The sequence below is a fragment of the Neofelis nebulosa genome, chromosome 15 (genome assembly GCF_028018385.1).
Source record: "Neofelis nebulosa isolate mNeoNeb1 chromosome 15, mNeoNeb1.pri, whole genome shotgun sequence".
In the NCBI taxonomy this organism is placed as follows: Eukaryota; Metazoa; Chordata; class Mammalia; order Carnivora; family Felidae; genus Neofelis; species Neofelis nebulosa.
This window is the reverse complement of record NC_080796.1, coordinates 4,058,803-4,086,753: the sequence shown is the minus strand read 5'-3', so window position 1 is coordinate 4,086,753 and position 27,951 is coordinate 4,058,803. Positions and strand designations below refer to the sequence as shown.

Sequence of the window (27,951 nt, the reverse complement as noted above, 5' to 3'; positions counted from 1 at the left end):
CAGGGGCTGAACCAGAGGGGACGGGCAAGGGGGCCGGATTGCTCTTTGGGGGATGGGGGTGGAGAAGGGAAAACGGACACTCTCGGGGAAAAGAAAAAGGCAGACAGGACGTGACCGTGCCCCAGCCAGGTGGGGGAGCTTCCGTCCCGCCTGGCCCAGGACGCTGGAGCCTGGAGGGGGCTGACCGTTGGCACAGGCCATCGACTCGGTGTCCCAGTTCCTGCAATCCAACCGGGGGCGAGGCCAGTGGGTCCCTCTGTCTGTCCAAGCGATGAAGACACCACCCCAGCTGCTGGAGGGTGGGGGGCGGACGCTCTTTTCTTCCCTTTCTGCCCGAGGCAGAGGTCACGCACGGCTCCTGCCCCAGACGTGGCCCCTCTCCCCCCACTGAGGCTGGCATCCCTGTGTCCCCAGGTCTGAAGGCCCCCCTCACCCTGTTCACCTTCCTGGCCGTCCTGCTCACCATCCTGGTCTGCCTGGTCTATACCTGCTTCGGATGCTTCAAGCACCTCAGCCCTCTGAACTACAGGGTAAGGGGCACCTCATCCCAGCGCGTGCAGATTCTCCGTGGGCAGGCCTGGGGCTGGGGTGCGCCCTGCGCTCCCCGCCCCTTGTCCTGCCCTGTGCCGCCCGCCCCGGCCCCTGCTGCCAGGAGCCTGGCACCAGCTGGTGCTCTTATCCCGAGCGGTGCCGGTCTGTGTGCTGGGAGGATGTTCATCTGGGAAGGGCCTTTGGTCTCTCATCGCGAGTTTCTGTTGTGTCTGCAGACGGAAGAATCGGCCAGCGACAAAGGGAGCGAGGCCGAGGCCCACAGGCCACCGCCGTTCACGGTGAGTGTCCCCGGGCAACGTGCCGAGCATCTCCTGTCCAGACAGAAGGGCCCCGACCGCGTGGCACCCACGTTCCTACGTTGAGGTCACGGGAGAGGGCATCCCGGTCCCGCGGGCTGGATGTTTCACCGGGCGCCCTCCTCCCTTCCCGGCGTGGCTAATGCCCGCTACGGCCTGCTGCGTGAAGCCCCCGGCGTCCTGCTCCGGGTCCCTGACAGGAGCCAGGGCTGCGACAGAGACCCCGTCAGCAGCAGCCTTCTCTCCAGCCGCTTCAGGCACTCTGATGGGTGTCAGTCCTTGGACCAGCCCCAGGGAGACGGTTCTCAGATTCACTACCCAGGGGTGCACCTGCCTCCGCGGACGAGGAGACGGGCAGGCGGGTGGCGGAAATGCCTTTCTTAGCCAGGCTCTGGGGGAGGGGCCGGCGGGGGGAGTGGGGAGGAATCTCGTGCCCAGCCCCCGCTCCAGGTGCTCATGCCCCCGTATGTTGGCAGCCCTACGTGCCCCGGATTCTGAGCGGCTTGTCCTCGGAGAGAACGGCCCTGTCCCCACAGCATCAGCAGACTCATGGAGCCGTCTGTGACATCAGTGGGACCGTCCTGGGGCAGTGTCCCGCCCAGGGCCCTGCGGACAGCGACAGCAGGCCGGCTGCCTACCAGGAGGCCTGAGGGTGGCCGGGCCAGGCTCCGAGGACGGAGAGGAGGAGACCCAGGTGGAAAAGCGGCTTGACTCGGGCCCCAACCAGGCCCAGGACTACTCTGACCTGTGTGAAGCACACCTGCTCTGGGAAGACGGACCCAGAAAGGTTCCCCGGGCCCTTGGCCGAGGAAGACAGGGCGGGGCCACCACGCAGGGAATGGCGGCCTTTCTGGTCACAGCAGCGGGGAGGGGGGCCGGTGCGTGCCGGGGACTCTGTGCGTCTCCAGGTCCCCCTTCTGCATAAATGTCCCAGCTCTGTAGCTGGGACACATCCCTGGTGATTCCGCAGGACCACATGTGGGAACGGTGCCCCAGCAGCCCCTGCAGCTGTCCCAGGTACCCGGGAGGACACAGCGAAGGACTGCTCTTCTGTGAGGATGGACTGCCCACCACCTCTGGGCACACACCCAGCGATAACCAAAGAGCCTGCGTGTAGCTCTGGGCGGGGCCGCGATGCTGGGCGGGGTTTCTTCCGGCCCCCCCAGACCCCCCCCATCACCGCATCCAGCCATCTCCCACCCATCGGGGCTGCGCCGCGGGAGCAGGAAGGGACCAGGCTCCTTGTTTCTGTGTCACATTGCCAGTGACAGTGGCTGGGTCAGGTCACCCTGCAGCAGGCAAGGGCAGGAGGACCACGAATAAAGCGCTCATTCGGCCAGACTGGTGAGGTCAGGGCCGCATCTACCTGCTCCCTCCCAGGCTGGGGCTAGTGCTCCCAGTGCCCTGGAGCCAGGGGGAAACCTGAGTGGGGCAGGGGGGAGGAGGAGAGGGTGTCTGCCCCTAGCTGGGCCAGGCACCATCCTTAAACTGTGAGGACAGGTGGCCCCTTGCCTAAATTTTTCTCCCCATGGGACAGGGACTCCGTTCTGGGCACCTGCCAGAGAAGCAGCCTCCCACTGCTATCAGGGGGCGCCAGAGGCCCAGGGGGGCCCTTGTGCACGGGGTAGGTGGGTGGGGGCGGGGGGTGGCTCCATCCTGCAGGGGCGAGGCTGGGGCTGGGGCTCCATCCGGCAGGGGTGGGGTGGGGCTGGGGGGGGTGGGCTCCATCCTTCAGGGAAGGGGGTAGGGGTGGGGCTCCATCCTGCAGGGGCAGGGCGTGGCCCAGGCCTCCTGAGACCCCACCCCTGCACCGCCCAGCCTCAGGTCCTGCTGGGTGTTCTAGGTGCCCAGGACACCCGGTGGGGGGGGGGTCGAGTGGGGCCTCCTTCCCCAGCCCAGACCGTATGCCTGCCAGCTCTCCTGGGAGGGGACCCTATGTGGGGCCGGGACAAGCAGAGGTCACCTGGTTCCAGCCGCTCTGAGGACTAAAATCATTTATCGGCATCCACCTGCGTGTGGGAGGGTGCGTGCAGCGCGCTTGGGGCCCAGGACGGGCAGGGGAGGGGGCGGGGGTGGGGATACACCTTCGCCAAGAGAAGCCGGGGGGGTGGGGGGGGAGGGAGAGGGAGGGGGATGGGGGGGCCGCACTGGGAGGGGGTGGCTGATGGGGAGGGAGACTCGGCCCCGGGGGCCACCCCCGTGGCATCAGGGCAGCTCAACCAGCCCCACGAACTTGCGGATGTCCTGGGCCAGCAGCTCCGGCTCCTCGAGGGCGGCAAAGTGGCCCCCGCGGGGCATGTAGGAGTAGGACACGAGCCTCGGGTACTTGCCCTTCACCCACCTCTCCGGTACGTGCATCAGCTCACACGGGAAGGCGGCCAGGCCGGTGGGCACCGACACCTTGACCCTGGAAGGGACAGAGATCCCCTGAGAGGCAACGTCGCATCCTGGTCCCCTGCTGTCCCCACAGCGGGGGCTCAGGGACGGGGCGGAGGGGACAGGAGGTCAGAGCCAGGGTTGTGACCGCGCCCTCAACTCCAACCCACCCAGGGCCTTTCTGGAAGGGCTGGCCAGGTTGGGGAACAGGGCCAGGTGGGACAGGTGTCCCCTGTCCCTCTGCTGCCACCTGAGGGTCTCCGTGTGAAGGTCCAAGGGGCCCCGGAAGCAGGGGTGGCACAGCGGGCCGGCCCCGCGTTCCCTTCCTGAGCTAACTCTAGACGCACAAGATTTCTCCCAGCACCTCCGGCCTGCCCACAAATTCGTTCTCAGGCTGGGCGTCTGCCCTCGGGTTCAAGGCCGGCTTGTCTTGCGGCTCCCTGCCCTGGAGGCCTCTGGGCTGGGCCAGGCTTACCGATCCTGCTTGAAGAGCTGCCCCCTGTTCTCCTTGTAGAAGCGCTGGGAGGAGGTGATGGCGCCAGTTGTCCAGTAGAGCATGACGTTGGTCAGCAGGTCGTCCAGGGAGAACTTTCTGCGGAAGCAGAACCAGACGGCCGCTGAGCCCCGGGTGCACCAGAGGGCAGCCTCCAGGCCTGCCTGCTTTCCCCCCCCTCAGACATCACTGCGACCGGGGCACAGGCAGGCTCCGCCCAGGGTCACCAGCCACCATGATGGCAGGTGACGCGGCATGCGGACCGTGCATGAGGCAGGTTCCGCTGGCCCTCACGGCCGCCCGCACCCCCGACCACCCCCAGAGCGGTCCCACCTGGGCAGGAAACAGCAGGTGAGGACAACCGAACCCAGAGGCTTTGGGCTGGTCACCACCGGGTGCCTGGAGGTGGCTGCCCACCTCTGGCCCTCGAGGACCATCCCCAGGTGGGCTCGCCCCTGCCGGGGCCTGGGCAGGACGGGGTTTCCAGGCAGCGTTTGGAGCCCCTGGACGCGCCTGGCATTACCCACAAGCTTCCCGCCAAGTGAGTCACCCTAGGAGTCATGGGGCCCTGTGCAGACCCCCCCCAACACACACACACTCAGGCTGGGACTGCTGAGCAGGGGGACCCCACCCAGGCTGCGGGGCTCCACCCTTGGGGAGGAAAGAGCCATTTGGTCCTCTTGACCCTAGAAACCCCACATCCACTGCGCACAGACCCGCCAGCTTCCCACCCTGTCCCCTCTCATTCCCACAACGCCCTGCCAGTGCCCTCGGCCACCCAGACCCACCTGCTGGTGCGCAGACCCCAGGGGACTCCAGCTCTGGGGACGGGTCCCAACCCTCGGTGCGTCCCGATGGCCACGTGCCACCCACAGCCCCCACCCCGCCAGCCTCCCTGAGGGAACCCAAGTCTGCACAGAGCTCCCCTCGGGCCTTCCCTGCTCCATTCCAGTCCTGGGGGCTTAGGAGATCTAAGCTTCCTTGTCGGGGGGCCCGATCCCTCCATCCGCCTCCAAGTCTCCCTCCCCTGCCCACGGTCTGCCGTCCGATGCCACCCGGGCCTGCCTTCTGCCTCCCCTCCCCCGCCCCACCCATCCCCCATGCCTCGGCAACCCCCCCCCCACCGACGCTGCAACTCTCCATCCACACTCGCCCTTCTCACTATGTTCTGTCTTCCCAGACCTCCCTCCGTCCCCCTCCCAGTAAGCAGCCAGTAAGCCAGGGGTCCCCCCAGCACCCCCCGATGCTGCCCCACCTGCACTGATGCCAACTGCTAATTTCCCCGAGCACAGAGAGGGTCATTTCCTCCCATTGGACCCCTCCCCAGGCTCAGATGTCAGTCCCGTTCCCCAGTGGGCACCTGGCACCCAGCACGTCCGGGACAGAAGTGTGCTCTGTGCCCAGCCCCTCTCGGACACACGCTCACGGATGCAAGTGCATGCGCACATGCATACTTCGAGGCACCCCTCCTCCGCCCCCCCTGCCACCTCCCTCACACCGACCCCACGACGCCCTGCTTGCCCCCCTCGCGGGGGGAGGCCCCGCAGCGTCACTGCGCCTGCCCAGCTCTCCGCCTCCAGGGCAGTGACTTTGACGAACCGAAGCCAATTTGCCGAATTTACTTGTTTGTGTCGGCTCTTGGGAGGCCGTCGGCCAAATATGCTTTTGTCCTCGGCACCACGATTCACCCCTGCCCTGCTCCCCACCGGTGCAGCTTGAGATAGTGACGGGGGAAGGGAGAGCATTAACATTAATATGAAAATACGAAGGATTTGGGAGAAAAGAGGCTTCTCCAGAATGATGAACACGTTCATCAGGAATCTTCGTTTCCACATTCTTAGTCTCCAGCAACAGCGGCCCGGAGCGGGAACAGAGACAAGGGAACCTCCAAATGGAGAGCAGTTGATGGGAACAGAATGGTTAGAATCGGCTCTCAAACCCTGTGAACTGGGCTTTCAGCGAGGTGGCTAAGGGCTCCCGTATTCCCTCGGCTCCGGTCCCGGCTTGGAAACTACCACCACACCCGTCTCTGGCCTACCGCAGTGATCTTTCTAGAACACAGAGCTGATGGCGCCTGCCCCCTGCTCCAGGCTCTGGTGCCCCCGGGGGCCAGGCAGCAGCTACAGTGGGTGGTCAGCCCGGGGGGGGGGCGGTCTGGTGGGGATCCTCACCTGGCTGCAGGTACTGTTGGGCAAGGAACAGGGCCAGCCCTGCCTAGGAGCTCCTGGTGGAAGCCCATCCCCCCGGGGTCCTCTCCAATGTGGGATGGGGAACAGATCCCAAGGTGAGGGCTGTGCACGGGTTCATGGCCCGGCCCCTGCGTCCCTGCCCTCTGCCCTGGCCTCTGCCGAGCCAGCCTTTCCAGGAGCACCTGGTGTTTTCTCTTCGCCTAAATTCCCTTCTTCCACCCTGTCCGCCGGCAAACTCCTCCTCATCCCTCAAAGCCCAAGTCCAGTAGATTCTCCCAGTCATTTCCGCCCCGCCCCTCAGACAAGGCAAGGCCTCCTTTCTCTGGACGGTCTCTCAGAGCTCATCCGTCCACTACAGATTTGTCGATTGTGTGAGTCGTTCAGAGCGCAGCCTGGCGAGGGGAGAGGCGGGGAGTGACAGAGGCCTGGGACCCGCGAGCTGGCCGTCAGGACACGGGTTGCTGCGGGCCCCACAGGGCGGCGCCCAGGTCGGAGCACGGCTCTGCCCTAACTCTTGGGGTGCTCTGCACCCCGTCTACTTAACCCTTGGCCTTGGAATCCTGATCTGAGTAAAAGGGGGACACCCTCACGGCTTCTTGGGGGCCCACCCACTACGCGGGCAGCGTCCTGTGTTCGGGGAGGTCCACAAGCGAGATCTGTATGAATGCTGTTTTTTAAAAGGTGGGGTCTCAGAGGCACCCGGTCGGCTCATTTGGTGGAACGTGCGACTCTGGATTTCGGGGTCGTGAGCTGGAGCCCCTTTTGGGTGTAGAGATTACCTGCATACGTAAATAGACCCGGGGGCGCCTGGGTGGCTCAGCTGGTCAAGCGTCAGACTCTTGATCTTAGCCCGGGTCATGATCTCAGGGTTTGTGAGTTTGAGCCCCGCCTCAGGCTCTGTGCGAACACCGCGGAGCCGGCTCGGGATTCGCTCTCTCTCCCTCTTTCGCTCTCTGCCCCTCCCCTCTCAAAAATAAACATTAAAATAAATGAATAAACTAAAAAAAAAAAAAAAAAGGTGGGGTTGGGGCGCCTGGGTGGCTCAGTCGGTTAAAGCGTCCGACTTGACTTCTCAGGTCATGATCTCGTGGTTTGCGGGTTCAAGCCCCACATCAGGCTGTGTGATGGTGCAGAGCCTGCTTAGGAATCTGTCTCCCCCTCTCTCTGCCCTTCCCCTGCTCACTCTTTCTCACGATAAATAAACATTTAAAAAGAAAAGGTGGGGCTTTTGGTTTATACGCTCTGATCAGTAAAAAGTAAGAAGCAGCCTGAACGTCCAAAATAGGGGATCTGTTACAAATGGACACGACCCCCTCCACCCCCCACGGTCCTGGGGCTGCCGGGCCCCCGGGCTTCCTGCTCCGTGCAGGCTCATAGAGTCCAGGGGTCAGGGGTCAAAGCCAGTGCACACGGCATTCAGCTCAAGCTGTCGTCTGGGACAATTGACCTCAAATGACCTCAGCGGAGACACGCAGCCTAAGAAAGAGCTCAGGTCCCTCCCAGGAGGTGTGCATCCCTGGAGCGCGGCTTCTGGGGCGGGTGAGCTCCCCCCCCCCACCCCCCCCCCACAGCGCCCGGCTGGATGGAAGGGGAGTGACCCCCGCCCTGGCCGCCGTGTCCCGAGCGCCGGCTCACCCACGGTGTCGGGCTTGGTGCTCTGGATGTGCATGTAGCCGCTCTCCCGCAGCGGTCTGTAGAAAATCTTCTCCTTGAAGGGCAACATCAGCTCCATATCCCTCTGGGTGAAACCGAAGAGCCTCGGGCAATGCCGAACCAGGAAGAGGGTCAGGATGCGGCCATTTAAAATGAAAACCATGTTCAAGTGCAGGCCTTTCACATGGCTGTGAGGGCGGAGAGCGGGCCCCGGTGAGGCTGGCGTCAGGGCCAGGGCCAGGGCAAGGGTGGGGGGAGGCCGGCAGGAGGAGGGAGGCGTTGGGGAGGGGGAAATACAGAGTTTCCAGAAAGTTCTGGCTTCTCCCAAGGCTCAGGCCACCAGAAGGGTCCACTCTGACGTTCCCCTCCTCTATCTGTCCCTCTCTGTCTGGGCACCTGGCCCAGCGTCACCAACCCCGTGTGATACCGAACGGAGAGGATCCACACCAAAGAGCTCTGGGCGCGGCTGGGTGACAGGGGCCCCTCCGTCCTCTCCCCCTGGGCCCACAGACACCCCGCCCGGTGGACCCCCGCAGGCAGATCCTGCCGCCCCCGCGCACACAGTGACCTCGCGGGGGCTGTGCACACGCACACTCACCTGGGCACCATCTGGGCCATGTGGGTGCAGATCAGGGCCCCCCAGTCCCCGCCCTGAATGTAGAACTCCCGGAAGCCCAGCTGCAGCATCAGTTTGTAAAAGATCCTGGCGGTGGCCACTGAATTCAAGCCTGGTTGGGAGGGAAGGAGAACAGAGTCACAGGAAGTCACTTGTGGGGTCCTCTTGGGCTCCTGTGAAATTCCTCACACCCCTCTCGCCCCCCCCGCTAGGGTGACAGCAGCTCACAGGAGGGGAGGAGGCGTCCCGGGGCCCAACGGTGGTGGCGAGGCCGCGGCCAGTGCCCCGCAGGGAGCGAGCCTGGTGTCCGCGTGGCAGGGAGGGACAGCGAGGGGACAGCCAAGCAGCGAGGGCGCGACGGGCTCAGGCCAGCCACCAGTGTGCTCCTGTGGGGCTCGGTCAGCCTCGCTGGCCCGGGACAGCCCGGGGCCCAGATGCGGGGAGCTCCCGAGGGCACGGGAGTCGGGGCCCCGGGGCCAGCGTCGGTCACCACCGCCCCTCGCCCGCCTCAGAGCCCGAGAGGGTGTGCTGGCTCCCCGCCTGGCGGGCAGGCCCGGTCCACACCGCCCCCCGCAGCCCCCATACCCTTTTTGGAGGCTGCCTCCGAGAAGGCGTAGCCAGGAATGGAAGGGCAGATGACTTCGAACACGTGCTCCTCGCTCAGGCCGTGGTTCGCAGGGTCAGTCAGGAGGGGGATGATCTTATAAAACTCGTAGAAGGAGCCGGGCCAGCCGTGTACCATCAGCAGGGGCTTGGGGGTGCGGCCGGGCGGCAGCTGGGGCGGCCTCACATGGACGAAGTGGATGTCCAGCCCTGGGGAGACGAGCACAGTCAGGCCGGCAGGCATCGGAGATATTGTCTTTATTTTTTTAATGTTTATTTGTTTTTGAGAGGCAGAGACAGCGTGCGAGCCTGGGAGGGGCAGGGAGGGAGGGAGACACAGAATCCGAACCCGGTTCCAGGCTCCGAGCCGTCAGCACAGAGCCCGACGCGGGGCTCGAGCTCACGGACCGCGAGATCGTGACCTGAGCCGAAGTCGGACGCTCGACCGACTGAGCCACCCAGGCGCCCCAAGATTTTATTTTTGTAAGTCATCTCTATGCGTCTCCCTCTCCCTGCCCCTCTCCTGCTCACACTCTTTCTTTCTCAAAATGAATAAATGAACTTAAAAAAAAAAGTTAAGGGGTGCCTGGATGTTTAAAAACCCAGAGGCGAGAGCTATTAAAGGGCTGTTCCCTTCCCGGAAACCGCCTGACCCCAGGACCGCCTCGGGGTTCCCCAGGACGTCACAGCACGAAACACTGAGTCGTCCGGACAGCGGCCTGCTGTGGCTGCACCCAGGTGCCGTGGGCCTCGTCCCCGCGCTGGTGGCCTGGCCCGGGCCCAGCGAGCCTTCGAGAGTCTTCCCCTGGCTCCCCGGCCCGGGTGATCCCAGAGGGCCTCCCTCCTCTCCATCGCCTGCCGTCCTTGACCCTCACGCCCCGAACTTTCTGGGGTCCTCTCTGCCCCTATCCCCGGGCTCCAGCCTCTGTGCCGGCTTCCCTGTTCTGCAAGGAGGCCTGGGCCTCCCTCGGGGGGTGAGGCAGGGCCTTCAGAGACAACGGCATTGCTGATCACAGGGAGGCCGAGGTTCAGGGCCCTTGTCCCTTCGCCTCCAGCCTCTGTCCCGGCGGGCGCTGGGCCAGGACACCCCCCTCCAGGCCCCTCGCCACCCGTCAGGCCCGGGCCCAGCTCTGCTCCTGGGTTCTGAGCCCGCAGCCTGGGTCTGGGGTGCCTGGGGCTCCACAGACCTGCCGGGAAACAAGGAGGGCTTCCTCTTTGATTTTTAACATCTGTCTTCATTTTTTTTTCAAGTTCATTTATTTATTTTTGAGAGATAGCACGTGTGAGCAGGGGAGAGACAGGGAGAGGGAGAGAGAGAATCCCAAGCAGGCTCTGCGTCGTCAGCACAGAGCCCGACTCGGGGCTCGAACCCACAAACCGTGAGATCGTGACCTAGAGTTGAACACTCAACCCACTGAGCCGCCCAGGCACCCCTTCGCTTTTAAAATTCAAACATTTAGGGGCGCTGGGGCGGCTCAGTCAGTTAAGCGTCCGACTTCGGCTCAGGTCATGATCTTGCCGTCTGTGGGCTCGAGCCCCACGTCCGGCTCTGTGCTGACAGATCGGAGCCTGGAGCCTGCTTTGGATTCTGGGTCTCCCTCTCTCTTTGTCCCTCCCCTGCTCGTGCTCTGTCTCTCTCAAAACTAAAATAAACATAAAAAGCAAGAAAATAAAATTCAAATATTTAAAATTCAAAAAGGATACAAGGGAACAGTGAACAGTCAGCCTTGGCCTCGGCCCTTCCCCCAGCCACCAGTCCCCTCCCGGGGGACAGCTTCCAAGGACCGCCGTGCGCACGCCAGCACGGGCGCGAATGAGTGGGTGTTCCCTAACTTTACACTCAGATGAAAAGGTGACAATCTGAATTCGAAATAACCGCACGCCGTGCAGTATGTTCCAAAGGAGGTAAGGTCTCCTATGAATAGGAGTGCATTCATTTTTTTTATTTTTAAAAAAAAAATTTTTTTTAAACGTTTATTTATTTTTGAGACAGAGAGAGACAGAGCATGAACGGGGGAGGGTCAGAGAGAGGGAAACACAGAATCCGAAACAGGCTCCAGGCTCTGAGCTGTCAGCACAGAGCCCGACGTGGGGCTCGAACTCACGGACCGCGAGATCGTGACCTGAGCCGAAGTGGGCCGCTTAACCGACTGAGCCACCCAGGCGCCCCCGAATAGGAGTGCATTCAGCAACGCGGAAGGACCCCGGGATGTGTTGTCAAGTGGAAAACCACGTTCCAAAATAGAATGTACATAGGCTTCTATTTTTGCTCAAGGCAAGTTAGGATCTGTGAGCCTTTTGTAAAAAGTCTGCACTGTCACAGTCCAGAGGAGCCTAGGGAGACATGGAAACAAAGCGTAATGGGGTGTCCAGGATGGGGTCCCGGGAAAGAAATACAACATTAGGTGAAGACTGAGGAAATCTGAGCCATATCCCATTGTCTGTGGACACTGTGTTGTTCAGTCTTTATTTTATTATTATTATTAAAAAAATTTTTTTTAATGTTTATTTATTTTTAAGACAGAGACAGAGCATGAACGGGGGAGGGGCAGGGAGAGAGGGAGACACAGAACCGGAAGCAGGATCCAGGCTCTGAGCCATCAGCCCAGAGCCCGACGTGGGGCTCAAACTCACAGACCGTGAGATCGTGACCTGAGCTGAAGTCGGACGCTTAACCGACTGAGCCACCCAGGCGCCCCTATTATTATTATTTTTTAATGTTTATTTTTGAGAGACAAAGGGACAGAGCATGAGCGGGGAGGGGCAGAGAGAGAGGGAGACGCAGAATCCGAAGCAGGCTCCAGGCTCTGAGGTGTCAGCACAGAGCCCGATGCGGGGCTCGAACCCACAGACCGTGAGATCATGACCTGAGCCGAAGCTGGACGCCCAACCGACTGAGCCACCCAGGTGCCCCACAACCATAGAATTTAAAAAATAAAGATGTTTTTGAGGCACCTGGGTGGCTCAGTCGGTTGAGTATCCGACTTCGGCTCAGGTTATGATCTCGCGGTCCATGAGTTCAAGCCCCGTGCCGGGCTCTGTGCTGACAGCCCGGAGCCTGGAGCCTGCTTTGGATTCTGTGTCTCCCTCTCTCTCTGCCCCTCCCCACCCCAAAATAAATTAACATAAAATTTTTTTAAAAAGTAAAGATGTTTTTAACACTAAGGGAATCTGAATAAAGTATGGACTTTAGTGGAGGTATTAACATATCAGTATTGGTTCATTCCTTGTAACAAATGTACCAGACTAAGGTTAACAGTAAGGGGAAACTGGGAGTGGGTACAGGGGAACTTCCCGTACCGTCCTATTTTTCTGTAAATTTGAAATTGTTCCAAGGAGTCCCTGGGGGGCTCAGTCAACTGAGTGTCTGACTCTTGATTTTGGCTCAGGTCATGATCTCACGGTTCATGGGTTAGAGCTCCATGTCAGGATCCCCACTGAGTGTGGAGCCTGCTTGGGATTCTCTCTTCCTCTCTTTCTGCCGCTCCCCTGCTTGCTCTCTCCTTCTCTCAACATAAGTAAACAAGCATTCTAAATCAATCAATCAATTAATCAATCGTTCTGGGGTTAAAATAAGTGTTTCCAACAGATGAACGGAACAGAATCACAATAAACCTGGGCATATGCAGTCAACTAAGCTTTGACAAGGGAGCCAAGAACACTCGATGGAGAGGAGACGGTCTCTTCAGTAAATGGCGCTGAGATAACTGGATGGTCACATGGAAAATAATGAGACTGGACCCCTACCTCACACCACTCACAAAGATGAACTTGAAAATGGATCAAAGACTTAAATGTAAGACCTGAAACCATGAAACTTCCAGAAGGAAACAGACACAGAGCTCTCTGACGTGGGTCTTGATGACAGTTTCTTGGAGGCTACATCCAACTAAAAGGCTTCTGCACAGCAAAGAAAACCATCAACAAAGCGAAAAGGCCATCTGGGGAATGGGAGAAACTAACTGCAGACCATGCATTTGATAAGGGATTAGTATCCAATATACATAAAGAACTCCTAACGACTCAATAGTAGAAAAACAAATAACTCAATTAAAACAATGGGCAAAGGACCTGAATAGACATTTCTCCAAAGAAGACAGACAACAACCAACAGACACATCGAAAGATGCTCACCATCACTCATCATCAGGGAAATGCAAATTAAAACCACATTGAGATACCACTTCACACCTGTCGAATGGCCATGATCAAAAAAGGGGCACCCCTGTTCTCTCTCAAAATAAATAAATAAGCTTTTTTTTTTTTAAAGACAAAAAGAGATACCAAGTGTTGGTGAGGATGTGGAGAAAGGGGAACCCTTGTGCACTGCTGGCTGGTGGGAATGCAAACTGGTGTAGCCATTCTAGAAAACAGTATGGAGATCCCTCAAAAACTGAAAAGTGAAATATGGTCCACTAATTCCGTTTCTGGGAATATATATAAAAAGATAACGGGGGCACCTGGGTGGCGCTCAGTCAGTTGAGATTTCGACTCTCGATTTTGGCTCAGGTCACGATCCCAGGGTCGTGGGATCAAGCCCTGGGTTGGGCTCTGCACTGAGCATGGCGTCTGCATGAGATTCTCTCTCTCCTCCTTTGCCCCTCTCCCTCACTCGCAGGTTCCCTCTCTCTCTAAAAATAATGATGATGATGATGATGATGATAATGCACCCTCGTTCACTGCAGCGTTATTTACAGTAGTCGAGACAAGGAAGCCACCTAAGTATCCATCAGTAGATGAACAGATAACGAAGTTGTGGTCTCTCTCTATAAATATAAATGGAATACTATTCAGCCTTTAAAAACGAAGAAGCCTTGGGGGCGCCTGGGTGGCTCAGCGAGTTAGTGTCTGACTCTTGATTTCAGGTTCAGGTCCTGACCTTGAGTTTCATGAGTTTGAGCCCTGAGTCAGGCTCTGTGCTGACAGCATGGAGCCTGCTTGGGATTTTCTCTCTCCCTCTCAAGCAAATAAAATAAATAAAGTTAAAAAAAATGAGGAAGCCTTACCATTTATTTATTTTTATTTTTATTATTTTTAATTTTTTTAACATTTATTTATTTTTGAGGCAGAGAACGAGCATGAACAGGGGAGGGTCAGAGAAAGAGGGAGACACAGAATCCGAAACAGGCTCCAGGCTCCAAGCTGTCAGCACAGAGCCCGACGCGGGGCTCAAACCCACGGACTGTGAGCTCATGACCTGAGCTGAAGTCGGACGCCCAACCGACCGAGCCACCCAGGCGCTCCAAAGAAGCCTTACCATTTATGACAACATGGGTGGACCTTGAAGGCACTGCGCTAAGTGAAACACGCCAGAGACAGAAAAAAGACAAATACCGCGTGATCTCATTTATGTGTGGGATCTAAAACGAAACGAAAGCCGAAATCGTAGAAAAAAGAGACGAGAGGAGGGTTGGGGGTGGGGGAGCTGGAGGGAGGGGTCAGAAGGTGCACACCCCAGGTCAAGGTGAGCCCTGGGGGCGTCCGTCCAGCCTGGTGATGGGACCTGGCACTGCTGTGGGTATGTAGGGAGGTTCAGGGTAAGTCCTGAGAGCTCAACACGGGGAGAGGAGTTTGTTCTCTCCCTGTATCGTCTCTGCAGGAGAAGCTGGATGTGAGCTGAACCCCCCCCACACCCCCTCTCCCCCCAACCCAGGCGATCACTTTAGAGCAGAAGTCAATCAAACCATCATGCCCCACGCCTCACACTTACCCGCTGATGGGCGTCAGTTACTTCTCAGCAGAACTGGGGAAAATGCTTTTCTGCCCAGGAAACTATTCCCTCACCCAAATGATCTTGAGGTCACCTTGCCAAGACAGTTTTGGGCGGGAAGGGACCTCCCAGGCGATGCCGAGGGACAGCGGCGTCCCACAGCGGCAGGACGCCAGGTCTCGAGCCGCAGACAGGGAGGGCAATCGTTCTCAGGACCTTGACCGCCGGGCTGAGCGCCCTTGAGCAGTCACGGCGTCACGGACTCCAAACCCTCACGGAGCGGCGGACCAGATTCTGCGTATCTCTGGCTTTCAAATTACTGACGTGTCTTCCTGCCTCGCTCTAAAGCCCACTGGATTTGTGGGGACTCTGCATTCTTTTTGCCCCAGTGAGGTCAGCCTGTAAATACACCCCAAGGACCAGAAATTGGATCCTAAGTTGGGTCCGGGTCCCCTCCGGAAGCTACAAGGCCGCTCCTGAGACACACACCCCTCTCCCGCTGGCGTCTGGGGAACATACCTTCGATCCTGGTCTTGAAGTGAGGGTACCTGTTGAGCATCTCCACCTGCTTCCTCCAGTCAAATTCATTCCGCCAGTAGGAGAGGATCTTCTTCAGGTAGTTGGAGTTGAAGCCATAATGGAAGCGGCTGTCCTCCAAAGGTGGGGTTAAACGGGTCCCGTCGATCCTGCGGTGTAAGTCCTGGAGCGAAATGCAGGACCCCAGGGAGAGAGGGGTGGGTGGGGCAGAGCACAGAAGGTTTGTTTCCAGAAGGCGAGCAGACCCGCAGCGGCCAGATACTGTGACAGGGGAGGCGAAGCCAAGTCCCTCGGGGAGGGTGAGGTCCCCCGGGTCCGCCACAGGTGCCCTCGGGGTCGTCCGCTTTCCCCAGAAGGCACCTCGTTTCCCATGACCGCAGCTGTTCCCAAAGCTGTGTCCTTCACCCTCGACGTCACCCGTATATCTCCTCTTCGTTTTTAAGTGCATCACCGCTACATGCATCTTTAACGGACCTAGGCTGACCTCTGGTGGGGACCGCCACACTTTTTTGTAAGAGGCCAGGCACTATGAACGTTCTAGGCCCTTTCCAGCTGCAGCTGGCCCACTCTGTCCTCGCAGTGTGGACGCAGCCACAGACACTGCGCGGACCAATGCACACGGCTGTGTTCCCGTAAAACTTTATTCGCAGACACTGACGTCTGAAGGCCAGGTGGTTCTCACGGGTCACGAGACATTATTCTTGTTATGTCCTCAGCCATTTTAAAGATGTAAAGGCTATTCTTAACACGGGGGCTGTATAACCCGGGGGGGGCAGACAGATCTGTCCCAGGGCTGTGGTTTGCGGACGCGGGTACACAGCACTGAACGATACGCTGTAACTCGGCTGGGATAAAATGACAGACCGGGAGAGAAGGAAGGTGTGCACCTAGCAGGCGAGGCCAGGGGACCAGCCCGGGCCCTCTCGGTGTCCTCCATAGCACCCCGGGCTCCCAGATTCTGGACGTTTTAGACTCCAAGTCTAGGAACCCACGAAAGGCGTTATCCTCAGCCTGGTTTCTCTTGGGTGCAGCCCAGTTTCTGCTCTGTACTCTTTTCCTCCTCGGAAATCTCACGACTTGGGCACTTGTGAAAGCACGTACCCCCTGCTCATCTCTCAGCTACGTTTTCTCTGTGCACCTTCCTTTCTCAGCCACGGGACTAGGAGCTATTGGAGGGAGGGCCCCTCTCTTCTCTGAGCACCCAGCCCGTGCCTGCACACACACGTGCTCCGACGAGCTCAGAACGGGAGGGGACGTCCGGGTCACCCTCCTGGCCCAGCTCCCACGGCAGCACACCCCCCTGGTCACGTCCCAGCTGACTCCAGCGTGCGGGGTGGGGGCTGGGCTCTGGAGCTGACGGACCTGGGTTCAAATCCTGCTCATCCCTCAGTCACCTTGGGTAAAAAGCTTCAATTCCTGCACGTGCAGAGGGAACGACGGTCCTGCCTCCTACGGGGACTGAATGGGGCCTCGAACAGCTGTCACAGAGCAGGTGCGTCACCAATGCTGGCCCTGCGGCGGCCTCTCTGGACCCCAGCATCTGATGTCACCACGGCCCTGCGTCTCACTCAGGACCCCCGCCCAGGCCCTGATGACAACCTGCTCGCTTTCTCTGGCTAAACGCACCCCCAGGGTGGCAGGAGGGCGCGGAGGAGGGGAGAGCAGCTGCTGTCTGTGACCCGTGATGCCCGCGCCCAGGGCCAGCTGGCACCCCCTGCCCACCTGGTGCTGCTGGGCTCTGGGCAGGGGAGGGAGGAGCAGAGGGGCGGGTGGGCAGAGGGGGACGGGGTGGGCACGGGGCTGGCTGGGCACGTCTCTGTAGGATCTGCCCTTGGCCGGTGTGAGAACAGCGGAGGGCACCCCACTCCCAGCCTCCCCGGGGAACACAGCCAGGCGTCCCCGCCCTCCCCTCGGCTCAGCCCCGCCTGGGGAAGGGGCCTCACCTTGATCTCCTCGTCTGACGTCTCCACCTTGAAAGGGCGGATGCTCTCGTCCTCTGGGGCCGTGGGCCTCGCCCCGGGGCCCCACCACCCATCTTCTAGTGGCAGCGTTTCCTCCTTGTCCCGGGAAACAAACCAGTAGACGACAAAGGCCAGCACTGAGGCGAGGAGAATCTCCAGCCACATGATTCCTGCAGGAGCGAGGAGGGCCCGTCAGTGCGGAGACCCCCCCCACCCCCACCCCCGGCCGAGACCCTGACCCCCACCCTCCCTCCCACCCAGCCCCCGACTGCGGGAACTTGTGAAAGAAGAGTCTGAGCACATGGAAGAAACAGAAACCAGCAGGAAAAAGACAAGAGCTGTGGCATTCATCCACCGAATTGGGAAAATACCAACACAGGGTGGCCTCTCGCGGCCCTGGATGCTGGGGCTGCACTTCTGAGGCCTCTTGCTTTTCTAAGGGGCCTTCTGCTCCATGCTTCTGGAAGCTTCTCTCCACCCTCGTGTGTGTGTGTGTGTGTGTGTGTGTGTGTGTGTGCGTGTGCGCGCGCGCCCCCACCCCCAGGAATGCTGGGCTTCTGAGGCTCCGCCCCTGGCTGTCTCTGGGAGGGGCCTGTCCCCAGGGTGCCCATCAGGGGCCGGGCGCACCCGGTTTGGGCCCGGGGAGTGTTGGGGGCCCGAACACGGCCACGCGGCTCAGCTGTATTTTTTTATTTTTTTAATTTTTATTTATTTTTTTAATGTTTTTATTTATTTTTGAGACAGAGAGAGACAGAGCATGAACGGGGGAGGGGCAGAGAGAGAGGGAGACACAGAATCGGAAGCAGGCTCCAGGCTCCGAGCCATCAGCCCAGAGCCTGACGCGGGGCTCGAACTCACGGACTGCGAGATCATGACCTGAGCTGAAGTCGGACGCCTAACCGACTGAGCCATCCAGGCGCCCCCCGGTGGTATTTTTTTAAAGGAGGCTCCACGCCCCTGAGATCATGCCCTGAGCGGACCCTTAACCCACTGAGTCCCCCAGGAGCCCTCAGCTTTTTTTTTAAAACAGCTCTATCGAGGCATAATTCACGGGCCATATAATTCGCCCACTTAGAGTGTTCGATCTGGTGATTTTTTGTGTATGACAGACAGTGAGGCCATCACCCCAGCTTGACGCGGGGAGGCGGGGAGGCTGGGGAGGCCTCAGCCCTGCCACCAGGAGACTCAAGTGAGACATTTCCCTTTAAGGAGGCGAGGGCACGTGGAGGGCACCGTCGGAACCGTAGTGGTGGTCACTCCTAGAGAGAAGCTAGGAGAAGTCAACATCTAGCAGCAGACTTTCCCACCACCTCTCTGGAGCACTGGCGGAATCTACTAGAACTTGACATTCACAAACGCGAGGACTCCGCGATTCGCCCCGAGGCGCAGACCCAGCCCGAAGGTGCCCGAGGGTGCGCCACACCGAGCAGCTGTAGGTGGGGAGCCCCACACCTAGAAACGTCCCTGACGCCATCCGTCCACACAGGGGGGCCCCCAACAGTCCGCACCGAACGGGCCAGACACAAAACGGCACGTCCCGCAGACCGTTCCTAAAGGAAGGCCACTGTCAGGGCCACGAGACGGCAGCGTGGAGTTTCCTCTGGTGGCGGGGCCCGGCCCGGCACTCACCGCGATGACAGTGTGCAGGGGGCACAGGCCCGTGTGTCGCCTGGGCCAGAGACACCCGAGGAGCCAGGCTCGGGCAGGTGCGGGACACAACTCAGGGGTGCATGGGGTCACCGCCGCGGGGACACCCCGTGGGGAGCCTGGGGTGGCCGTGGTCACGGGCCTCCCGAGCCTGCACGCCGGCCCTTGACTGCGGCCCCCCGCCCCGCCCGGGTTCTGACTCTTTACTCGGCGAGATCTGAGGGTTCGGAGCCTGACTGCCGCAAGGTAACGGCTCTAAACGCAGGAGGTCAAGCCAGGCAGGTGCTTCCCGTCGCCGGTAAATGGAACGTCGGCCTCGGAGTTTCACCGAAGGCGGTGTTTCTGTTAGGCTCGGGGCAAAAATACAAGCTTCAAAACCGTATGTACACCTCATTTGAGGCTTGGTCCTAAAAGCCGAAGTCAACTCTTGTAAGTTGAATGCGGTCTGGAAGGCACCAGAAGTCACTCGTTCTTTTCAGGTAAGAGATTCGGATCGGGGCCCCGGGAGGGGAAACGCAAACTGGCTCGTGGGACCACAGGCGGGTTCGGCGGTCACTGCGTGGCTGTGACCGTGAGCCCGGCCCTTTGCAGGCACAAGAGGTGGGTCACAGCCCTGTGCCGCAGGAGCTCATGCTCTGGTAGGACAGGCAGACAGATGAACAAGTGATGACAGCCATCTACACAGACGAGGAGAAGCGTGCAAACGCAGCAGTGGTTAAGTCGGCCACAAAGGCTGCACGGATGAGCGGGGAGCGGAGCAGAGGTTTTAAGGATAAACAGGGATTTACGAGGCCGAGAGACAGTGCGCCGTGTAAGCAAGGAGCCTCTAGGATCTACATCCGGGTTCCACACAGGTGTGGACACTTGGGACCTCCGGGGCGCACTCTTTCCATTTCTACCTGCGCCGGCCGAGACGGGTCTCTACCTCACCTCCTTTGTACGCGGTTCCTTTTGCATGATGAAGCCGGCAGTTTTAACTCAGAAATCGGGTTTGCCATTCGGATGGCCCTCCTGTAAATTACAAGCCAACACTCCGGAGCGAGGCGAGGACGGGCACTTGGGGAGGGGAGCACGGCATGGCTGTGTGAGAAAAAGGGGGCCTGGGCAAGTTCCTCAAAACTCGGCACCCTAACTCCGGCCGCTCCGCAAACGCGCCCTCGGGTTGAGACACGGGGTGGCTGAGCCTGGCGGCTAAATTCGCCCCTTCCTTCCTCGCGATGGAATCGAATGGAGGGAATCGTTGTTGTTGGCAAAGCTCAGCTAAACACTGCATTTCCTGGTGCTCCCTGCAGCTTAGCATCGAGCTGAGGATTTGAAGGAGCGATTAGGTGCTGACAAAGAGCTGTAAGTGTATTTGGGGTGGAGCCCCCCCTCCTCCCCGCTCGTGGCCCAGACAGTACCTCCGTGTGAATCAGGAAAAGACCCCATTCTTCAAAACGCTGCCAGAAAATTAACCTAATCTGCTGCTCTTGTCATAGGATGCCTCATTGCCATCTGCCAGAAAGCACTTGTACGTAGATCTACATACATCTAGAGGATGACGTGCGTGGCATCCTCTAAGATTGTGCAGTGCACAACGTGCACAACGGTGCATGGATCCTGCCCGTGTGTGGAAGACTGGAAAGAGCCTGGACTCGGCTGGGAAGCACGTACCTTTTGCCCTTCCCCCTTCATGCTTCCTGGGGCATAGGTGTGATGCCTGGACTCTGGTAGCCATTTGGGGCCATGAGGTTTTCTTGAGGAAAGAGGTCAGCACCAGGACAATGATGGAAAGTGGGTTCCTGCTAACCGCGGGACGACTTACTCCTAAACTTCCTTTGGGTGACAGGGAAACACATTTCTACATTGTTTGAGCCACTGCTGCTTTGAGTTTTCTATTATATAAACCTTAACATCCTCACTAACTGAAAAAAGTCAGCGGGGGAAATAATATATCCAGTTCCCCGTGGACAAACTCTCAACAACAAATGCTCAGCCTTCAAAATTGTCCTTTCGGTTCTTACAGATTTTATTTTTAAGTAACCAACGTGGGGCTCGACCTCACGACCCTGGGATCCAGAGTTGCAGGCTCCACCCATTGAGCCCCCCAGGCGCCCCTCAGGCTGCTTCTCTAAGTGAGAATCAACTTCCTGACAGGTGTCAGAATGCAAAACACCAGTGGCCCCTGCCCGCCCCGCCCCAGCCCTGGGGGCAGGGAGGGGGCCTCTCTCTGCGGAACACTGACCTCTGTTTACATACAATGTGGCCTCCGCAGCTGGTGTCTCCCTGTTCTCTCCGTAGAAGGGTAAGACTGGCCACCAGTTGGGGATGAAATGCGCTGTGGCTGAGTCACAGAACGAATCTGTGCCCCTTCGGCAGAGGGATTATTTTATGGTTGTTTTTTTTTTTTTTTTTTTTTTTTTTTTTTAAAGGGGAAAGACCAGAAGGGCGACGGCCTTCCTGCGGCCCCACTTCCACAGTGCGTCAGACGCCCTCTCCACACAAGAACAATTGAGCAGCTGTGGCTGGGATCCTGCTGGGTGACTTTCTAGCGGCCAAGGACCCGTGGGGGGGGGGGTGTAAAAAGGACGATCTGGAAACCCACAGGCCTCCGGAAACCAGTGGGTCAACAACGAAGCTGGCTGGGGCGCCAGAGAACCTGTGTCCGAATGGGGCCACCCTTTCCGCGAACGTGGCTCCCGCCGTCACCCCTGCACAGACAGACAGGTGCGTGTTTCCCACCAAGACCCCAACAGCCCCCTGCCGCCTCCCCTGCTCGTGAGCATCTCAACATCCCCTCCTCGCGCATCTGCGATCGCACCGTGACCTTGGGCCCCTGAATTTGTCTCCTTCGGGGTTCCCTCGCTGTCACGGGCACTACCCACCCCCCGAATGGCAAGCCAAGAGCCCAGGCGACGTCTTTGAAACCCCCTCCTTCGTTCCACCCCCGTGGAGCCAATCAATCGGCAAGTTCCAAAGTCGATCTCAATCCACCTGCACGGCCGCCTCCCCTGGAGCAGAGCAAAGGCCCTGTCCTGTCCCCTCACACGTGCTCTGCCTCCCTGTCCCGCCCCCAGCATGCCCTGTGGCCAGAGTGACTTTCTGCAGATACAAACCTGACCTTGCACATCCCTGGTGTAAACCCCGGGACAGCTTCCTGCTGTCCTTGCAACAGCGAGATGCTTGGTTAACCCTTCAGGGCCTGTGCTCTCTGACCCGCCCACCCCTCCCCTCCTCGCCCTCCTGCGGTGGGGGAGCACCCTCTCCCCTCAGCTCCTGAACCCCTGCTCATCCTTCAGATTTCAAATGCAGCGTCCCTCCTCCAGGCAGCCTCCCGTGACCTAGTTCAGCTCTGTGCGCCTCCCACCCCTAGCTCGAGTCACGGTCACATCTGTTCAAGGTCCTGCGGCAATATCGCCCCCACCCTCCCACCGCACCCCGGAAGTAAGCTCCCCGAGGGTAGAGGCCATGTCTTCTCTGGCTCCCCGCTGGTCCCCGGCACCTGGCACGTATTGGATGCTCAGAAAATCTCTGCTGAAAGAATGAATTTAAAAATTCTTCGAGGGGCGCCTGGGTGGCTCAGTGGCTTGAGCGTCTCAACTCTTCATCTCAGCTCAGGTCACGATCTTGCGGTTCGTGAGTTCGATCCCCGCGTCCTCTGTGCTGACGGCGTGGGGGCTGCTTGGGATTCTCTGTCTCCCTCTCTCTCTGCCTCTCCCCTGGCCACACATCTGCACCTGCCCGCGCTCTCTCTCAAAATAAATAAACGTCAAAAAATAAATCAAAATAAAAAATTTTTCACTGACAATGTTGAAAATTTCCAGAGCTCGTGCCCAGAAAGATGGCTGAATTCTCCTTGAGGAGTTATATATATCATCTACTTCTTAGACTATTCTGAGACACGGGCCGTGGGATGCAGGGAGAAGGCTGAGTAGGTGGGAGGTGGTGTTCTGGCAAATTCCCCCTGAAGGAAGACTGGAGAGCCAGGGTGTCCGGTGGCCGGCAGATATCAGGATTTGGGATCCAGAAGATGAGGCTCAGACTCTGGACCTTGCTGAACACTAGTGGGGAGTCCTGCCAGCCTGTCCTCAAAGACCCCCGCCCCTCCCCCGGCCTCACACCCAGGCAGGTGCGAGAACCCTCAGACCAGCTAAGCCCAGTTCTGAGCGCACCTGTACTGGCCGGGGTGGGGGCCGGGCATCCGGGACTCTTCTTCGAGAAAAGAGGCCGGGAGGGCCCAGCTCTGTGCACATGAGGCCTCTGCCCTCTGCCCTGCTTCCTGAGGGTTTCCTGCCAGTGACTCAGACTCACATGAGAGCGAGGGCCTCGGCTCCTTCTGGGGGAGGTCTGTCTGGACAGCACACTGCGGGGCAGGGCGAGAACGGGGGAGGCGAGCCAGACAGAAAGTGGGGCGCAGGGGTGTGTGTGCCTCCTCGGGCCCCGCGCCGCCTTCCCCACACCTCTCTGGAGGAAGGCAAAGGAACATCCAGCGGAAAGGGAAAAGCAGATGGTTTCCCGTCGGAGCCAGGGCGGGACTGCCAAGGCGGCGGGGCAGGGAGCCTCCCGCCCTCCTGCCGCCAACGCACGGCTCCCAGGGGCTCCCCGACGCCATCCCTGCTCGCTGTTGGGTCTGGTGGCAGCTGGCCCAGACAGAGCGGGAAAGCCTGGGGAGGGGGGGGAGGGGGAGGGATGGGGGGAAGAGGGGAGAGAGGAGGGGGAGAGGACGTCCGGACCGCGCCCCCTCTGCCCCCACAGCCTTTTCCCTGGAACCCCAGTGGCCAGACGAGGACGGGGACTCAAGATGGGTGAGGCGGGATGGGCCCTGCACCCCTGCCCACGACAAGGGCCTTGTTTACCTCCTCCAGGCCGGGAGCCAAGCCCTGGGAGAAAGAACAGCCCAGAGCCAAGCCCCTAGGGAAGGGAAAATGCAGTTTGCAGGCAACCACAAAGCAGAATAATAGAGAAGTAAAAACAGGGTGGGGGTGGGGTGGGGGTGGTGCAGGCTTCCTGGTGGGGGGGGGCCCTGCTCTGGGCCGCAGTGAAGGGACATACAGCTGCCTTGGAGGGGACGCTCCGGCAGACCCCTCGCCCCCCAACCCGACTCTCCAATTGCTCCTGAGTGGACAGACAGACAGACAGACAGGACTCGTTTTGCTGGTGTTACAGGGGCGTCCAGGGAGCCAGGGGTCAGCCGGCCGGTGTTTAGGCACCAACCTCTGGCCTCCAATTGTGCTCCTGCCACTCGGCAGCCACATGACTTCAGGCTGGTGGCCCCACTTGTCCAGGCCTTGCTGAGCTGGGGATTCAAGGAGTTACCTCGGTCAAGGGGTGGTGCCCCCACACGGGCACTCGCTAAAAAAGGTTTTTTTTTTTTTTTAATATTTAGTTTTGAGAGAGAGAGTGCCAGCAGGGGAGAGGCAGAGGGAGAAGGAGAGACAGCATCCGAAGCAGGCTCCGGGCTCCCAGCTGTCAGCACGGAGCCTGACGCGGGGCTCGAACCCACGACGCATGAGATCATGACCTGAGCCGAAGTCGGACGCCCAACCGACTGAGCCCCCCGGGCGCCCTGGGCATTCACTTTTGCACTTAAATCCCGAGAACGCGACAGGTGGGTGAGAGGGGGCGGAGGCCGAGGGAACCTTCCCTGAAGACATGTGCTGCTGGGACCACGACAGGAAGCTTGGTGGTCTCTGTAGAGGGAAGAGCAGGCGGGACCCGGGGAACATGAGCCCCAAAGCCCAGGGTGGCGGAAGGCAGAAAGCGAGGGACGCCCAGCACCTGCTGCAGGGGCCTCGGTGGGAGGAGGGAGGCCACCCGGCTGGGCTAGAGGCCCCCGGCACCTCTGGGGGGACTCGGCCGGCCCGAGTCGAGCCCTCCCCAGGCTCGTCTACGCAGCCTTCCACGCAGGCCTGAAGCTGAACAATGCGAGGAGGGGCTTGGGGGCTCGCGCCCAGGGAGTCACTTGAGACCCTGTTCTGTCTCCTGGCTCAGTTTTCCATCGGTTTTAAGTGACAAGAGAAGGAGCCCGAGCGGACCACAGCTCGCCGCCTCGCGGAAAGAGCGCTGTGCTCCGTGGGGTTTCGGCACTTGGCATCTCTGAGCAGAGAAAAGACTCCGATTCCCGAGGATAAAGGTAGCGGGCCAGGTGGCGCCCGGCCGAGCACCCCGGATCTCCTTCCCAGCGCTGACCTCACTCTGCCGCCCTGGCCCCCCAGCTCAGCCAGCCCTTGACCAATGTGCTCCGGGCTCAGGATGCCTCCTCAGGGCTGTGTAACCAGAGAGCGCCGCTGGCTGGGCCCTGGCTGAGGAACCTAAGCCGCCTTCCCGTCTGGACGGCAGCGAAAGGGCCTCTGTGCTTCCCGTAGGGCGGCCCCTCGGGCCCGGGGTCCGGTGTCTGGGAATGTTCTGGGCCTGGGGTTAGTTTGCTTGCGGCGAAGTCTGGGCAGCAAAAAGGAATAAAAGTCGCAGAAGCCAAAAACGACTTCTGGAACTCCATCGAAGGTCCTGGTGGACAAAACAGCCCTGCCTCTGTGGGAGGGCGGGGACCGGAGCCGGGTGAGGGGGACGAGGTCACCCTCCCGCACCTGGTGGCAGGGCCCGTCAGCTCCTGCGGAGACAATGCGGCCTAGCAAGCAGGTCCTCCCACAGGCAAAAAAAAAAAAAAACCTGGAAAGCCGGAAAGTACATCTGTTTGACCCCCCCCCCGACCCCCCAAAAACCTGGTAAGAGACTCAGACTTCCCCGAGCTGTGCTGGTCACTGACCGGACTGATCCTGGTCCCGGAACCAAAGCACTTCTCTTACTTTCCAGAAGGCCCCGTCTGTCCAGTCCCGACAAGAAGGGGAACACACGGGAGGATCACCACTCAGTGAGGCCAAGGGCGCCCGTCCCCTAGGGAAAAGCCAAGTCCCCGCTGCCCGGGGTGGTGGCCCTCAGGGAAGGCACAGGCCCACCTGGGCCTCCTGTTCCTGGTCACCGGTTTCCTGCGCCCTCCCGGGCTCTGGGGGCAGGACACAGCCGGCTGAAGGCCACCCGTGGGCCCCTCGTGGGGACGGTCCATCTGGGCACCACGGCCTTCTGTGAGGAGGCAGGGAGAAGCCCTGGGAGGGAAGGCTCTTCGAACACCCACTAACCCCGACAAGTGAGGGCTGGTTCCTTCTGTTTTAAAGAGACTCACAAAACCGAAGCTCGGGCAAAGCCGTTCTCTTGAGCCCACCGGCTCAGAAGCCCCAAGAAGACCCCTGAACACAGTTTACCCGGCCTCCCCAAAGGCAGCAGAAACCCCTGTTCCTGACCTGACCTCCTGTTCCTCCTATGGAATCTTCTGGAACATCTCTGAGCTCCTCAGACAGAAGAGCCCTTTTGTTCCCGAAATGCAAGCACCTCCAGTGAGGCCTCAGAGGGGGAGGCTTAGCTGCAGCGGGACCGTGTCCCCAGCCGCTGGACACAGACGATGGGGGGGCCACTTCAGGTCTGTGAGCCCCGCTGGGGGGAGGGGCCTCGGGCAGGCCTTCAGGAGTCAAGAAACGATGAACTAGGACCTCCCTTGGCAAGGTAAACACACCTCAGCAAAAGCAAAAACACCAGTTTGAACTTGGCTGGCTCAGCTGTGTTACGTTATGTAAGCAGGGATGGGATTGCGAGGTCCTCTCCCGGGCGCCAGGGAGGATTTCCTGGAGCACCAACCACTTCTCCCTCCTCAGGGCAGCGGGTGGCTGGGTGCTCTGGGGGATCTGTGCAGGGGGAGGCCTTCTCCCTGCTGCACCCCACCTCGTCCCCATGGCACGCTCCTAAAGCGTCTGCTCCTAAAGGGCCACGCCCAGGCCAAGAACACCCACCGGCAGTCCCCCGCTATCCCCAGGAGGCCCGCCGGGCTGGGCAGTGACACTTCTGTGTCGATCTGAAGTCCCTGCCCTCTGTCCCAGGGTTTGCCCCGCACCCTGGGGCCGGAGCCCTCACTGTCCTTGAAGCTGCCCTCAGCGGGCCTGGCACGGGCTTCAAGCCCACCCTGGCCCCATCTGAACCGACCGCACCCCGCCTACAAATTTCCTTCCCTGAAGATCAGTTTGGACTTAACCACACAGTCACCACCCGCTGGAGCCACGAGGAGCCTTGCAGATAGATTGGCCCGGCCTCCTGCATCCCTGGACCAGGCCCGGGCAGGGGACGTCTCGGCCCGGCCAGTGCATGACCCCGCTCTTCTCTCCACACCAGTTCTCTGTCCACATCGCTGCGTTCCCTCCAATCACTAGTGATGGGCTCTAGGGCCCTTGCAGAGGTGGGTTTTGAGCATGAGATCCAGGGGGTCCCCCCGAACCAACACGCACCTGCTCTTTCTGCACACCCAGCCCCGGGTGGGTATGTTCTGGGCTCCTCCCTCGGCGGTGGCAACCCGCTCACGTTTAGATCTCCCTTGTTCATTTATTTTTAAGATTTTATTTGTAAGTAACCTCCACACCCAACTTGGGGCTCGAACTCACAGCCCCGACCGAGATCGACACTCACACGCTCTACGGACTGAGCCGGCCGGGCGCCCCCAGCCCTCGCTTCTCCCCTAAGCCCAGCTCTGTGTCATCCGCTCAAGGGTGGAGAAGTGGGGCCTGGGCCTGGGCCGGGAGCCCGGGAGGGAAGTCAAAGCTGTCGGGTGAGCGATTACCAAGCCTGTGCAAGCTGGGCTCTCAGATCAACGGCGGGGGGGGGGGGGGGGGGCTCCCTGCGAGCTCCACCTGGTGCCCGGACGTGAGCGGGAGGTTCCTGGGGGTGGTGCTCTGCTTCCTGCAATGGCCAGTGCTCCTTCTCGAAAGGCCCCCCTGCCCAAGGGCATTCGGTCACTTCCGGCAGGCACCCCGCTCCCCGAAGCCGGTCTGGCCAGGGTGCCTAAGGCACAGGGGAGCACGCGGGTTGGAGCAGACGGTGTCGAGGTTCACCTCGGCCGCCCTGCTGAGCAGTTACTGGCCGTGGAGCTCCTCCCGTTCCTGGAACTGGGGGGTCGGGGAGAGGCAGCATAGGTTCAGAAGTTCTGAGTCCTCTCGCTCTCAAGCTCGTTCAGTTTACGCAAGAGGTCATTCACACCAAAGGACACTGCTGGCAGCCAGGCCCGCACGCAGCAAACAGACCTAAAGCTCATCCATGCCAGGACTGCTCCTGCCACAGGGCCTTTGCTCCTGCTCTTCCCTCAGCCCGGTGCACTGTCATCCCCGATGGCAACTGGCCACTCCCAACTCCTCGGGGTCATTCAACCACCATCTCTCAGACGAGGCATCCCTTTCATCGGACACCCCCCTTCCCTCTTCCAGGGCTCTACACCCGACGGCACACGTACTCTACATTTTACAAGTT

General features: G+C 59.9%; 1 protein-coding gene and 1 pseudogene across 1 annotated transcript; one reads left to right on the top strand and one right to left on the bottom strand.

Annotated features, from left to right (window-relative positions):
• The window catches only part of LOC131495920 (CSC1-like protein 1), a 29,033-nt pseudogene extending 26,844 nt beyond the window's left edge, over positions 1–2,189 (top strand).
• Positions 2,190–2,965: 776 nt separating this feature from the next.
• On the bottom strand, positions 2,966–27,048 carry LOC131496460 (epoxide hydrolase 1-like). The gene is made up of 9 exons (XM_058702018.1): positions 26,940–27,048; positions 16,969–17,156; positions 15,008–15,188; positions 8,761–8,988; positions 8,158–8,287; positions 7,542–7,747; positions 6,263–6,298; positions 3,700–3,895; positions 2,966–3,255 (listed from the first exon to the last, which is right to left on the bottom strand). The coding sequence occupies exons 1-9, from the start codon at positions 27,031–27,033 to the stop codon at positions 3,054–3,056; spliced, it is 1,461 nt and encodes a 486-aa protein (XP_058558001.1). The 5' UTR covers positions 27,034–27,048; the 3' UTR covers positions 2,966–3,053.
• Between the last annotated feature and the right edge of the window lie 903 nt (positions 27,049–27,951).

Coding starts and splice junctions, on each gene's coding strand:
- LOC131496460 (XM_058702018.1), bottom strand. CDS start 27,033: ATGAACAAGGGAGATCTAAACGTGAGCGGGTTGCCACCGCCGAGGGAG. Junction 8,989..15,007: donor CTTCAAGACCAGGATCGAAG/GTATGTTCCCCA, acceptor TCGTCTCCCCAG/GGCTGGACATCCACTTCGTC. Junction 6,299..7,541: donor CACCAAGCCCGACACCGTGG/GTGAGCCGGCGC, acceptor TCCCCTCGCCAG/GCTGCGCTCTGAACGACTCA.